Source organism: Marmota marmota, unplaced genomic scaffold, assembly GCF_001458135.2.
Source record: "Marmota marmota marmota unplaced genomic scaffold, marMar, whole genome shotgun sequence".
NCBI classification, from domain to species: domain Eukaryota; kingdom Metazoa; phylum Chordata; class Mammalia; order Rodentia; family Sciuridae; genus Marmota; species Marmota marmota.
The window spans coordinates 6533906-6549146 of record NW_026000037.1 but is presented as its reverse complement, the minus strand read 5'-3'; the positions used below and the strand labels follow the sequence as shown (position 1 = coordinate 6549146).

At 34.9% G+C, this 15241-nt stretch overlaps 1 protein-coding gene across 4 annotated transcripts in view; it reads left to right on the top strand.

Moving 5' to 3' along the window:
- Sclt1 (sodium channel and clathrin linker 1) overlaps positions 1–15241 on the top strand; it is a 156526-nt gene that overhangs the window by 98052 nt on the left and 43233 nt on the right. For 3 of the 4 annotated variants that reach the window (XR_007350836.1, XM_048812056.1, XM_048812057.1), the window contains exons 14-17: positions 2373–2444; positions 6561–6635; positions 8567–8712; positions 12027–12219. Coding sequence is in view for 3 of the 4 variants with exons in the window: in XM_048812056.1 (XP_048668013.1) it covers positions 2373–2444; positions 6561–6635; positions 8567–8712; positions 12027–12219 (486 nt within the window). In the remaining variant the exon portion in view is untranslated. The remainder of the gene's footprint in view (positions 1–2372; positions 2445–6560; positions 6636–8566; positions 8713–12026; positions 12220–15241) is intronic. The other variant, XM_048812058.1, reaches the window with a different exon arrangement.

Below are 15241 nucleotides of genomic sequence, written 5' to 3'. Positions count from 1 at the left end.
CACTCAGGAAGTCTTTATTGAGCACTTCCTATGTGCCAAGCATTTTCTGCGTCTCTTGACTCCTTTGCATTTCACACTACTGCCAATTTGGGTTGTTGGTGTTTGTTTTTTTTTTTAATATATATAAACTTAAAAATTATTATTGAAAATAATACAGGTTCATGGTTAAAACAAATGGAAGATATATAACATTGTGTAAAAGAAAATTAAGATTGCAAACCCAGTATTCAGAAAATAATAATCACTATACGTAGAATTTTTCCTTTGAATTTTCATTTAATTAAAATTATGGCATATGTGGAACAAAAATATATACATCAAAATAAAAGGGACATCTTAGAGAGAGTAGAAGTAGGGAACCAAGGAAGAGGGAGGAGGGGAGGGAAAAGGGAAAGAACTGGGAAATGAAGTTAATGAAGTTATGGGAACATCCATGACTTAATTTCTTTTTGCCTCAATGTATTAATCAGCTTGCCAGTTCTAATTTATAAGGAGGAAAAGTTTCGGTTTGGCTGATGGTTTCAGAAATTCCAGTCCATGATCATTGGGCCCCATCACTTTTAGGACTATAGGGAGTCTGCAAATCACTGCAGGAGTGTATTGGAATAGCAAAAGCACTCACCTTCATGAAAATCCAAGGGAGATCAGTAGAGTAGAGGAAAGGGGTCAGGGGAGGGAGGAAGAAAGGGGGCAAGGGGACTTCTGGGGAATGATATTGACCAAATCCTATTGTTATATTGTGTGCATGTATGAATATGTACCGTGAATCTCATCACTATGTACAACACTAGTGCACCAAAGGAAAAAAAACCCACACACCGCATGGTTGGGAAGTGAATGGGAGGAATGAGAAGGGTCAGGGTCCTGGTTTCCCCTTTTAGGGCCTGTCTCCAGTGACCTGAAGGCCTCCACCAGGCCCCACCTCTTAAAGGTTCCGACATCTCCCAGCAGTGCCTTACTGGGACCAGACCTCTGCCTGTGGCCTGGGAGACATTCTAGATCCAAACCAAGTGCTCAGTCTTCCTAACCTGATTGGAGATAATAACAATTTCATATGCCTAACGTATATAATCCTTAAAAGGCTCAACTCTTATTACTGACCCATGAACAGCATAGATTGATCTTTAATGTCCTAACCCTTAATTTTATAAGGGAAGTCAACATTAATTATGACCTAAAATACGGCCACATATAATGTTGACAGATCTTCAAAAATATAGTTCATATTAATAAACCAGATAAAGTACATGGCATTTTTCTAAATGTTCCAAAGAAAGTTTTCATTATGTTTTAAAAATAGTTCATTTAGTACAATTCTAGAAAATTCCCAAAGACTTTTGGATCATGGAAGTTTTCTTGACAGTATACGATTGGCATCAGTGTTCTTCACACTCCTTTTAAAAAGCATGAATATCTATTAGAAAAAATTATTGTCATAGGAACCATCCTGACAAGGTGTGACTAATTCCTCAGAATACTCCGAGCACATAAATTGTACTGTTTCTGAAGATATTTCTGTGTTAATTTAAATGCATATTTCCTTAAAAAGTAATTTGCTTGCTCTAAGATGTGATCTTATGTGCAGCTAAAATGTTCTTCCATTTGTGAAATACAAGTTCCTTAAAGTTTATTTGTTGCATTTGCAGTGTGTGATGCTGTTTTTCTCTTACCCTGCTCTGGGCACCAGCTCCCAAAGTGTTGCTCAGAGATCCTGCAACCACACCTACTTTCAGAGTGACATTGCCACACTGTTACTCTTTTCACACCCATTTTATCACAAGCCAGTAGCATGGTTTTCCAAAGGCTGTCTGATCTGCAACAACACAACAGGTTGAATACAGAAACAGATCAGAGAATCTAGCTGACTTCTATTCCGCAAGACATTAAGGAGATTCACAAAGATGTAAAATAACGCCACTCTTCTCAAAAATGTTTAGTTTTAGTGAATATACTTATTTTTCACAAAAATATATTATTTATACTAATTGATATGATTTAAATTATTGTTTTAAAGGAATTAATAATTAAGTTTCATAAAATGTTTCCAGCTTTTATTTCTAATAATAGTAAAATATTGATAAAGAAACCATATAAACAAGAGCCACTCTCCTTTTAGATGGATCATCCTGTTCCTTTTATTCTTATGACAGATTCTTGGCTCTTAAATACATTGTGTGTTTATTCATCTTTTATGCCCTAAAAGTCATAATTTTACTTTTTATACAAAGTGTTATCCCAAGGAGTGGGATATAGCTCAGTTGTAGCTCATTTCCCATCTCCAGTACTAAAAAACATTTATTATCCTAAATTTGTATCAGATATTAATCATTTTTACTCTTTACCTAAATAATTTGTAGTGTCTTAATTTACAGGTTGAAAATACAAAAAAGCAATATCATGTACAGATTTCTCGATTAACGGAAGAACTTTCAGCCCTTCAAATGGTATGTGAGAAGACTATATTGATAATTTCTTTGAAAAATTGCTTAAAAGCCACTATAGATGGTATTGGACATTCATTCATTCAAAATATATTTACTGAGCCATGACCTATGCTAGGTGTTAAGGACAAAGTGAAAATCCAGAAAGACATGTTTTCTGCAGTCTTGTGCCTTGGTCTAGCAGGAAAGATAGATGGCATTCAGCACATGTACTTGGTAATCACTTGCCTTTGACAGAACACACAGTGCCATTGAGCACCCAGCTGCAGCTGCTCCCACGTGGTGGCTTCATCTGGGAGGCCAGGCAGAAAGGGAGAGAGAGGAAAGACCCCGGGAAGCTCCCGAAGAAAGGAGTACTGAAGAGCAAGTAGGCGAAGGGGAAGAGGAAGAGAGAGCTTGTGTGGTGGAGATTGCATTAGAGATATTAATTTAACTTGAAAATTTGAGGAGATGAATTTTTTGTTGTTAAACATTTTTCAGTTGTAGATGGACACAATACCTTCATTTATTTATCTTTATGTGATGCTGAGGATCGAACCCAGTGCCTCACCCATGCTAGGTGAGTGCTATACCACTGAGCCACAACCCCAGCCTCGAGGAGATGAAATTTTAAAGTTTTGCTTGTAGGAGAATAAAAATAAAGGCAATTCCAGGAAATGGAAAGAATTTACATCTTCACAAACTCTTTTAACTTTTCTGAATCCCTGTTATCACTTTTCATCTGTTACAAGACAGAGCAATGAGCTATCTTTTAATAAAGATGCTGCACTTTTGTGTGTCAGCACACACCCACACACAAACTGGTGCTCTCTCCATGAAATCTTATTCCTTCAATTAGATTGGAAGCACCCTGGTGTAGAAAGTCTTTTGTCTTCCTTCATTTCCCCCATTGCCTCCTATGGTGTTTTTACACAGTATATTTTGAAATAAATATTTATTAACTGAATGACGTTTAAATACATCTGAAAGAGGAATCAGGTCTTTCCCACTTTCTACAAACACTGTAATGTATATTATGTACAGGTCCTGAATGTATAGAATCAGAAACAGTGTTACTTTTTATTTATTTTTTAAATATCACTTGTTTTGGTGATATAGGAACATTGTATAAAATTAATGGGATGCAATATGGCTAATTAGTCATGTGCCATTCACTGTTATACAGTTTTACCTCACCCTGTTATCTTGCTTATTCTATTCCATGGGCTGATTAGCTATTAGAAGACTCTCTTCTCCTATAGAAGAGGAGGAATAACAGTGCCTTTACCCCGGTCTAGAATTATTCAGTGGACTGTCCACTCTGCAAGAGCAAGAAAATTAGTTCTGTTTTCCCAAAGGAATGAGGACTAGTAAGGATTTTTAAAATAATTATTATCTGTGTAACAACAAAAGTTATATTAAACTCACTCTAAAGTTTAAAAAATTGATAACTTCAGTTTATTACTAAACATGTTTCTAATGCTTATGGTACTACAATTCTTCCTCTTAGCTAAGTTATTTTTCTAAACATCAAACATAATCTGATGTCATGTTGATTCTGTGTATAAAAAAACTGTACTGTTTAAAGTGTTTGAACATTAAATATGTTATAAAATGTGTTCAAATTAAGACATTTTCATTTACTTTTAAAAAGTATATATTCCCAGAAAAATCTAGGCTGTAGTCTCAGGCATAACAACCCTGTTTTCTGTTATTAAAAAGCAGTTGTGTGGGGCTGGGGTTGTGGCTCAGTGATAGAGTGCTCGCCTACCAAGCATGAGGCACTGGGTTTGATCTTAAGCACCACATAAAAATAAAATAAAGATATTGTGTCCATCTATAACTAAAAAATAAATTATTTTTTTTTTTAAAAAGCAATTGTATGTAACCATCTTTACCAAAACAGTTAAGTCTGAGAGTAAGTTTAACATATTTTGACTAGCCCAAAATTAAGTTATGCTTGCAGGAAGAAAAAAACTTATATATTTAGGTTAGCATGCACCTTTTTAAAATAGGTTAAGAAAAAGCTAAAGGTAGTGCACTCCAAGCTACTGTTCTCTTTAGAGACCAACACCCACCCCCCAGCTTTTAGCTTCTACTGCAAGACAGAGTTTCTTTTAAGAACACTCAAGATTTTAATTCTGCTATGAATCTCTTGCAAATGAGGAAGAGGATCAGTTATAAATGCATACATATATAGGAGTGAAATGAAGCATTCATTATGATCTTTTCTTAGATCTTGAATTTTTTTTTTGAAAACCTATTTTTTAGTTTCTAAATACACAGAAATTTAGACTGTCTTTTTATTGTTGATTTCTAATTTGGTTACACAAGGGACACAGATCACGGTGTAAATGATATTCATCTTAAAATTTGCTGAGGCTTCCTTTATGCTGGGATATGATTTCAGAAATACTCCATGAGTGCTTGAAAAATAGCTGTTTTCATTTTGTCTTGTTTTCCCCAAACATAGGTTTATCAGGGGTGATTAGCTAATAACTCTAAAAACCTTTTAATAATTAATTTTTAATGTTTGTGTTAGTATTGTAGTGTGTTTTTAATAGAATTAATATGAAAATTTTCTATAAAGGCTTCAACTATTTTGTCTCATTTTACCTTTGTTACACTGGGTTAATCAAATATTCTTTTAGTTAATATCACCTGTCAATATGATATGGTGAATTTCATGGCCATGTATATGTAACATACCTATAACATGCTGGTCTTTCTACCCACATGCCAGGCCCAAAAGTTTAATCTGACTTTGTTATTAACATACATATTGAAAGTCACATGGGAAAAGTTATAAAATAGAAGAAATACCATATTCAGCACCACGAAACTACCTTTTTTAAAAATATTTATTCTTAAGTTTTAGGTGGACACAGTATCTTTTTAAAAAAAAAGAGAGAGAGAATTTTTTAATATTTATTTTTCAGTTTTTGGTGGACACAACGTCTTTATTTTATTTTTATGTGGTGCTGAGGATCGAACCCAGCGCCTTGTGCATGCTAGGCGAGCACTCTACAACGGAGCCACAACCCCAGCCCCTACCTTTTTTTAATATTTATTTTTTTTAGTTGTAGTTGGACACAATACCATTACTTTATTTATTTTTATGTGGTACTAAGGATCGAACCCAGGGCTTTGCATGTGCTAGGCAAACAGTCTACCGCTGAGCGACAACCCCAGCCCCCAAAATTACCTTTTAATAGACGAACAACTTCCAGTATACAGGAGCATAAATGAAATATTAAAGGTGCAGTTGGTCTACACTGAATATACTATCTTAATAAAAGATACTAAACTTAAATTTTTCATCTGATTTGTAACATCAGGTAAAGGTCTTCATTATAACCAAAGTGATTAATTTGGGGTCACATTTAAAATAATTAAAAATAATTAAATATCTTTAGCAGAATACTGTCAGCAAAGCAGACTCCTCTGAAGCATGATTCACAATAATAAAAAGCTATTTATATTCATCCTCCAAAACACATTAACGTATAAAATAAATAATTGTGAAGAAAACCAGTAATTAGAATGATTATTGTTTTATTAGCAAAATATGAAAGTTTATTGATTAATTGATATGCTTTCTAAGTTTACTGATTAAAATCTTTTGAGCATAAAATTTTTGAGCAAAAATGTTTTATGTTCCTGCTAATAAAACGTATTTAGTATTCCCATGGTTGTTTGTAAGTTTTGCAAAGAGAAATTAACTGTTTTAGAATTTGCTCACCTGCCACCTTTTGAGCCTGAGGATATCCCCCAGGATATTATACTACTATCTAGCTCAATGTTCCCTTTCCAAAATGTTTAATAAGAGTACATAAAAGAATCTGTACCGTGAGAAAGGGACCCTGATTATTTTTTCCTCCCCATCACCCAACCTATGTCCCACCTAGTCGGTTGAAGTACAATTCTTTGGCGGTCTATAACTAGAGGTCACTTCTGAAATCCTAGGATAAGTAGCTCTTGAAAATTAAGTTTTGGTTTGTTTCTAGTCACTATGACCTTACTTTGTTGTTTAAGTATGATATTTCTGTTATGAGCAAGTCATTTTACTTTTTCATTCCCTCCTATTTTCCTTAAGGTTTCACCAAACATATTTATTTACACTATAACTTGAATTTATAGGAGTGTGATGAAAAACAAAGCCAAATTGAACGAGCCATTAGGGAAAAAAAAGCTGTGGAAGAAGAACTAGAAAAGGTAAAAAGAAAAAGGAAATATACCTACCTAAAACACAACTACAAATATCCAACAATTTTGTCTGCTTTCATCACATTATCTACTAGCAACCCTTGTATTTATAAGTATTCTCCTGGTGAGTGTTTTTATTTTCTTGGAATATACTCAGAGTCTTCATTTAAATTCTGGTATTGCCGGCATACATTTCTTTCCAAGAACAATCATATTCTTTGACCATAAAACTCCTTGCTTAACTGTATCCCAATAGGAAGTTTCATTTTTTAATTTTATGTCAACTCTCTCTGGGGTTAGACCATCTACAAAAATAACAAAATAATTAACTAGAAAATTATAACATTGCTATGATTTTTGCCTTTAAAATTATAATAATTAGGAAAAATATTGACCTCAATTAAATTTGAGAAAAACTTTAAAATTTCTTTCTTTCTTACACTTTTTTTTTTTTTGTACTGAGGATTGAACCCAGGGGTGCTCAACCACTGAGCCACATCCCCAGCCCTTTTTTTTATATTTTGCTTAGAGACAGGGTCTCACTGAGTTGCAAAGTTTCTCGCCAAGTTGCAAAGGCTGACTTTGAGCTCGCAATCCTTCTGCCTCAGCCTCCCGAGTTGCTAGGATTACAGGCATGTGCCATATAGCTTACCTCTTTACACTTTTTTATTAGCAACAAATATCACATTTTTTTAAAGTGCCTTGGGAAAAGAAAAGACCAAATTTGAACATACAATATTTTAGATGCTGTATTAGGAACTGTCCTAGAGTAGTAAATAACTTGTCCAATATTAAGAAATAGTAAATGATAGTAAGCATTTGACTTTCAAAGATGAGCTACATAGACAAAAAATCATGTGATATATCCATGTTCTCAAAAATCATGACACCAGATAGTAAAATAATAATTTATAAAACAGAACTTGGTATACAGCCTGATTTTCAAGAAAAGAAATGTATACGTATGTTCAAAGTGAGACCTTCCTGGTTACCACGCTCCTGGAAGGTAGATCCTTGTGAGTCTCCATCTGTCAGGTTGGGTCCTCTTTAGCTTGCCACCTGCTGCTGTACATTGGGGTTTGAGGAATTCTTGAACACTACTTGGGTTGGATCAAGGAATAGGCTCCACTGGGGAAATGGAGCACCTTCAAGGCTGAAGACAGCAGGCAGAGCAAAGGCACACTCCCTGCTCTCTCCCTGTCCCACAGGCCAGCCTGCCTGGTCACAGTCCTGCTGAGACTGAAGTGCAGTTGTGCTAGCAACACCATGCAGATATGCTGGTGCTCATAGTGCAGGTGTGACAGCAGTCTAGTCAGTGGAGAAGACACAGGTTGTGTGGCCAGGTGGTCTGGATCTGGGGGGTAGCTGGGTGGGACTTATCAAAATGGAGAATACTACCATCTGAAGACCTTGCTTCCCTTGGGGTGTGTCAGCCCCTGTGCTGTAAGTGCAAGTCCAGAGTCTCATGAGAAGCTAAGCTGGGGTTCAGCCACTGCTGGGGAAGGGGAACTCCCATAGCTACATCACTGTCCAGATAAGCCAGAGGGAGATTCTGGAGCCAGATAGTTCTACTCATTGCAGTATTTCAATTTTGGTAAATTGTCTCAAAGGTTGTTTATCAAAGAATTGCCAGTGGTTATCTCTAAGTTGACATTTATAGTATGTTTTGTTTTGTCTTTAGCTTTGGCTGCTTTACATTTCATATTATTAGCATGAGTAATTTTTTAAAAATAAGTGATTATATCTCAGTTTTCAGCAATTTATTTTGTAAATGTGAAGCAATTAGAATTAATCTTTGATGTGTTTTAATACATTATAGTGGAAACAGATGAATACATGATTGTGACTTTTTGTCATCATTGATTTCAGTATCTAAACTGTATAATTTATTAAGAGGGTTTCCTTCTATAAGGAAGTACACATATAAGCCTCTTCTGCAGATTTACCGTGAAGGCAGAGGGAATGAAAGTGACTACAGAAAACTGGAAGAAATGCACCAAAGATATCTGATTGCAGAGAGCTCAAAAGACGATCTTCAGCTAAGACTTAAGAAAGCAGAAAGTAGAATAAAACAACTTGAAATTAAGTAAGTTTTCTTTTGGGTTTTCTGTGATGACATCTTCAGAATTCCCATGATTTTTGAGATTCCTGGGTGTGTGTGTGTGTGTGTGTGTGTGTGTGTGAGAGAGAGAGAGAGAGAGAGAGAGAGAGAGAGAGAGAGAGAGAGAGGACTCATACATCTTGTGTTGAAAGGACCAAATACAGTTTTTTTCAAGACTATTTCAAAAAACCAGTTTCTTCAGAAGGAAAAGATTTAACAGTGGCATACCATTTTATTTTTTTCATACTATGTAATTATTGTAATAGTTTGTAATTATCTTTAGTATGTTTCTTGCGATATTGCATATTATTTAATGAACCATCATGTTTATTACATTATCTATAAAAGTGATAAACCTATAAAATGCCATATCCCTTCTGAATTTACTTTTTTTCACCAGAATGTTACTTAAGTATAGTAAAGATTTATTTAAATTATCTAAAACTCTAATCTCTATATATATTCAAAAGATATTTTTTAAATGAAGACAATTTTATTTCTTAAAATACATACACTAATACCTGAAGTGTTTTTTCAAAAGGAGATTCTGCATATTTGTTTCATAAACATATTGTGATTTTCAGTAATCTAGATAATTGCTTGTGTGATTACTTCCAAAGGAAGCATGCAGAAGGAGCCAGTATATTCCTAGAAATTCTTGTATGTACTAAGAAAGGTTTCTCTCAATACCATGTGTTCGTTCATAGGAGTCCCTCCACTGCACATCCCTTCACATCCTGCATTTGTTTTAATTCACAGTGTCTCTCTATTTATGTGTTTTTCTGAGTAAAAAGAGAAGTCACTGAAGTCTTCTTCATGTTCCTTATATTCACATTTTTTCTTCAGGGTGAATTCACATGTGTTTTCTACAGGACACAGTCACAAAAAACTACTTCCTCATTTCTTTCATTCATAATGTTTGTGTGAATTTTCATATGTTCCTCAACTATCCAGGGAAAACTGAAGGCTATCCTACTTTCCTTACATTTGTGAGGTTTCTTTTTAGTTGTATGTTCACATTTTTCTTCAGGAATGAAAAGAAAGTAAATATTTTTCCACATTTCATACATTTGCAAGATTTTATTCCACTGTAAATTCCTCATGAATTTTGAGATATAAGGAAAAATCTAAGACTTTTCCACATTGTTCACACATTAATGTAGTTTCTCTTGGGGCTTTTATTTACTTCCTAAAGAAGATTAACAATTTAAGGTTATTTCACTTCTTAACAGAGTTTTACTCCAGCATGGGTTCCCACTTCTTTCCTAAAGGTTGAGTAACAACTAAGGGTGGTCAATATTTCCTACTCACAAGGATATCTGTATGTGTGTGTGTGTGTGTGTGTGTGTGTATTGTTTGTGTATATATGTGTGTGTACACACGTACATATCCTTGTTTGTATGTATATATCGACATATATTGCTTCCCTCTACCGTGAGTTCATTCATGTTTGTTAAGGTGTGTAAGATATATAGTCTTTCCTATGTTCTTGACTTGCATGGGAATTTTTTCTAATGTAAACATAAGACAATGGAAAATTTTAAAGACTTACCCACATTTATTACATCATATGCTTTTTCCCCCATGTGAGTTCTTACATATTCAGTGAAAGATTAGTACTATCTAAAGGCTTTCCTATTTTCCTTACTTCCATATGAGTTCTCTCCACTATAAAGTCTTATAGGTTACATAAGGTATAAGATGTTTGAAGTCTTTCCCACAACCCTCAATTGTAGAAGTCTCTCCCAGTATGCATTTGAATATATTGAATAAGGTGTGAAGATTAGATGAAATGCTTTCCCATGTTCCTTACATGCAAAAAGCTTCTCTCCATTTATAGGCTTCTTGAGTTCTTTTGCTTCATTAAGGAAATGGGAGTTGCTAAAGACTTCCAAACACCCTGTACAAGTAGTATACTTCTTTCTGGGATTAATTGTTCCATGTTTGTTAGGACATGAGAAAGTAGCAAAGACTACCCCACATTCCCTACACACAAAGGACTTTTCTCCAATGTAAATTTTTACATGCGCTTGGAGGTGCACGAGATAAAGGTTTTCGTACAGTCACTTCGTTCAAAGGTTTTCTCTTAATTGTGAATTTTCCTGTCCATTTCTGGTTTCAGGAATGCTAGGACTGCTTTTTCTTAGTCTTCATTTGTCTCTAGGTTTCCCTTCTTCTTCAATTTTTTTCACCAAATAATTTGATTAAAAAACAGTTCTTTGTACTGTAAAGTTTCCTCTACTCAAGACATATATGTGCTGTCATTCACTTGGTTTTTCTGTTCCATTGTGGACTTTTTGACTTTTGACAGAGGGCACAGAAACATGTGGTTGTTTCTGATCTTAGCATTTTTCTGATATTAGCATTCTTTTATTATCATTGCTTGGATACCTCCTTTCATTAGCAACTCTGTCAACCAACCTTTAAACAGAAGAAGAACAGCAGCATGTTTAGTGGAATCAAAGATTTAATATAGAAATCAGAGCATACAAGAATGTGGGAGGAACTGGGGAAGCAAAGATACAGCAGGGAGGCAGTAAAGGTCAGAAAATAAGTAACCGTGTCTGCCTCAACTTAAGCCATTACAATATAAATATAGAAGTGATATTGTTTGATATTGATAGGTGTTTACTCTGATACCTATTGACCAGGAATGTTCGGAGTGGTGATTATCTGGGATGGAAAAGATGAAAATTTTAGAAAATAGGAATAAAAATTAGAAGTGTATTTATTGAAGTACATGTTGAACCATACATGTTGAGAGTTTATCTCACCTAATAATCCATGACTGAGAAAGTTCAAGAAACATAACCTGATACCTATGGTAAAACAAGTTTACACAACTAGAATTTGTAAAACCATTTCTAAGACATGAAACAAGAAAATATGAAAATAGATTTTATCATAATCTCATAGTGTAGTCAACTGTTATGTTTTCCCGTGGAGTTTACTGATGAAGCAAAGTTTTGATTATGATTATGTTATTTATTGTCTTCAGTTTGTTCCTTGAAAAGTCCTTATACAATGATTCTCAGTGTTAGTAAAAAGTTGAAATAAGTTTCACATCGATTTTCCAGATGAGTGGTAACAGTCGTTTGTCTGTTCTTAATCTGTTAAATATATTTGCCTTCATTGTTAAATGTATTACATAGCATTTTGAAACCACATAAATATAAAGTAAAAAAATGGCTCTGAATAAAGGAAACAGAAGTCTGTACTAGAAAAGGTGGGTAGACATTTTGATTTCTGCTATTGGTCATTAAGAGTTAAGAGTTCTTTTTGCCTTTTTTAAAAATCAGCTCCTCAGAAGAGATATCACGTTCCCATGAAATGATTCAGAAACTTCAAAATATATTGGAGTCTGAGAGGGAGAATTGCGGCTTCGTCAGTGAACAAAGGCTGAAACTTCAGCAAGAAAATGAAGAGTTACTGAAGGAGACTGAGAATTTAAGAAAGATTGCTCTAGAGGCTGAAAAAAAAGCCAAATTAAAGGTATTTTAAAGACTACTTAGAATTAAATGTGTTCTTGGGAAAATCAAAGTATAGAGAATATTGAGAAAAACCAAGTAAAACATCATTTTTAAGCCCCCCCCCCTTTTTTTTTTACTTCTGATCAGATAGCACTAAATCATAATTCAGAGTGTCAACCAGTCATTGCAGTATTATAGAACTTGGCAAGCACACTTGAGAATGATTGCCTCTGCTATCTACACACACACACACAATTCTTTTCCAACCGTGAAATACACTGATATTCTTGCCAAAGCAATTTAAGCAACACTAGCAAAACTATAGATTAGATAACTTTACAGAATGCCCTCCTTCCTTCTCCCTCTCTTATAGCCTCTCAAGAACTGAACTTTTCTAAAACTAACTGTAAGAGGATGTTATATCAGTGTGCTCTGAGAAAACCACTCAGTGAGTCCCAAAACTCCACGACAGGAAGAAGGCAAGGAGCAAAAGTCTCATCTTGAAAAAATAAAATAAAAACAACAACAACAAAAAGCCTTTCTTTTGTTTTCTCTCCCCTTTACTTTCTGCTGACACACTTTGGTAACAGGAGCATGATAACCTGGTTAAAGGGAGTTTCCAGAAACAAAGTCAGAATCCCCGTTGGAATCTCACTGACCTTTCTCCATTCCACAAACTCTTGCAAAAAGTGGCACTGACTCTTTATTTTAAAGCTCTACCTCGTACAGTTTTATAGTAAGGATATAACGTGATAAATTAGTGTTTTTCTTTGTTGTTGCTGAAAGAACCCATAAGAAGTCATGTTCCAGCCTAATTAGTATCAACATATATTTAATGCCTCCTATTGTAAATATTAAGAACACTATATATTTATAACAACATGGACTATGAAAAGACGGTCTTATATATCATACAAAGAAGTTTGTACTTTATGCTTTAGGCTGTGGGAAGTCTTTGAAAATCAAGGAGAGGAACCATACTTGAGATAAAACTACAGAAATTAAGATAGTGTTATTGACATCAGAATAAAGTTTGAAAAACATCAAACTGATCAATGGCATAAAATAGGGTACAAAATCCAACTCAGATTTAAGAATCACCAGGTTTAAAACATAAAACCATGGAATTCTAGGAGAAAATCTTCATTCCTTGCGTAGGAAGATATTTCTGAAATAGAACACAAATAGCACTAATTAATGAAATGACAAATTAATTGTATTTCATAATTAAGATTTTTAATCATCAAAGATACCATTAAGAGAGTGAAAGTGGAAAATAGTCCTTCAAATGCATACAAAACATACAAATAACTTACATTGCTTCATTGTAAGGGAAAGAAAGATAAATATTAGCAGAGGAAAGTGAGTAGGAATATAGAAAACACAAAGGTGACTATGAGCTTAATAGATGTGGTTATAGAAGCTGGATGATGGACGTACAGGAATTCACTGTAATCTACTTTACGTGTGCTGAAAGTTCCCATACTAAACATTTTCCATAATTTAAAAAAAATAAAAGGTCACCATACTTTGATGAAACCAAAATAGGTAGAGATAATTCTATTTATGGAGGAGGAGGGCTCTCAGCTCCTTTGCAGCTGATTATTTCTTTGACAACATAGAAATCTAGTGCTACTCTTTGCTTCTTTGTTTCCCTTTGGAAGAGAGTATGGTATTTAGTGGATACACTGAAAGGAGCTGACAGGGTAAAGACAGGGAGATATTGGGAGGTCAGTTAGATGAAAACCTTAACAATTTATTATGACATTTTCATTTGATTTTAGAGCCACTGCATTCCTTTCAGCTCCAACTCTCCCCTTTTCCAGTTCTTCCCTTTTTTCTGTAAAGGTTCTTAGTTTCTTTGTGGTCTGAATATCCCTCATAAGTATCTAAAATTAAGAAATGGAATAGTTTTTAGCAAACCTATTATCGGTTTGCATGGTATTTGTCTGCAGAAGTAAGTGTAGTAAAGGTAGAAGACCATTAAATCCCTTTTTCCAACCCAACATTCTGAACTTAGTAAAAAATAAAATTTTTGCAGAAAGAGATTCAGTTGTGGCCATTGGCCTTTCAACATCACGCAGACCTCCCACTTGAGCAGTTGGAATTGCTTTGATTAAAGGCTCTGGGGTTTGTTTTAAGACTGAAGTTTGACACCAAAGAGTCATCTTTCATTTAATTTGCAAATGTTTTTTGACAACTTATGTTCCAGGTGCTAAAGATACAATGGTAAACAAAGCAAATATTGTACCCATCCTTAAGCTTATAATCTGCATGGAGATGGGCACACTTTAAACATAAAATTACAAATTACCAGCCCCTCTTTCTTTCCCAGCGTAGGGCCCTGTGTTTTCCTTATAACAAAAGTAGGTGGAAGGGAATGATTATTCCAGGCAAAGGGAACAAGATGTGAGAAAGACCCAGAGTGAGAACACATTGTGGTAGAGGCGGGGGAAGGGAATAGTGGCTACACACAAGCTTGGAAACATAGGCAGAGGCCAGGTTATCAGACGGACCTTAGAGCAAGGCTTGTTGCACTATAGAACTTCCAAGGGACAAGAGGAAGTCGGCTAAGCAGGCGAAGTCCTATTGCTGCATGTAGATGCATAAATCAGTTTTTAATACGTGTGGTAGGCAGACACTGACAGAAACTGGGAGGTTTTTTTTTCCAAGTAAGATGTTAGAATCATAAGGAACCAAAAGAAGTGGAGATTAAGGCAGAGAAGGAAAGAAAAGTGTGTTCAAATCTAAATTTGCAGAATCCAGTCATTTAGAAGTTATTAAGACAGCAGTAGGTGTCGAGGAGCCTCAGGAATACTGCGTGGCAGGAACAGGACGCCAATTGATGAGTGCAAGGTGGTTTTCCAGTGTCCAAACTGATATGATCTTAAATTCTACTTGTATACTACTTGAGAAAACATATTTAAGAGTTACAGAAAGTATGTTACATTTATCAGAGGTGCTAAGGATAGGAAGTTTGAAGCTTTCCCACATGAGCCTTGGGTATTTTTGTTGTTTGGTTTTTCTTTGTTGTTTTTGAATCG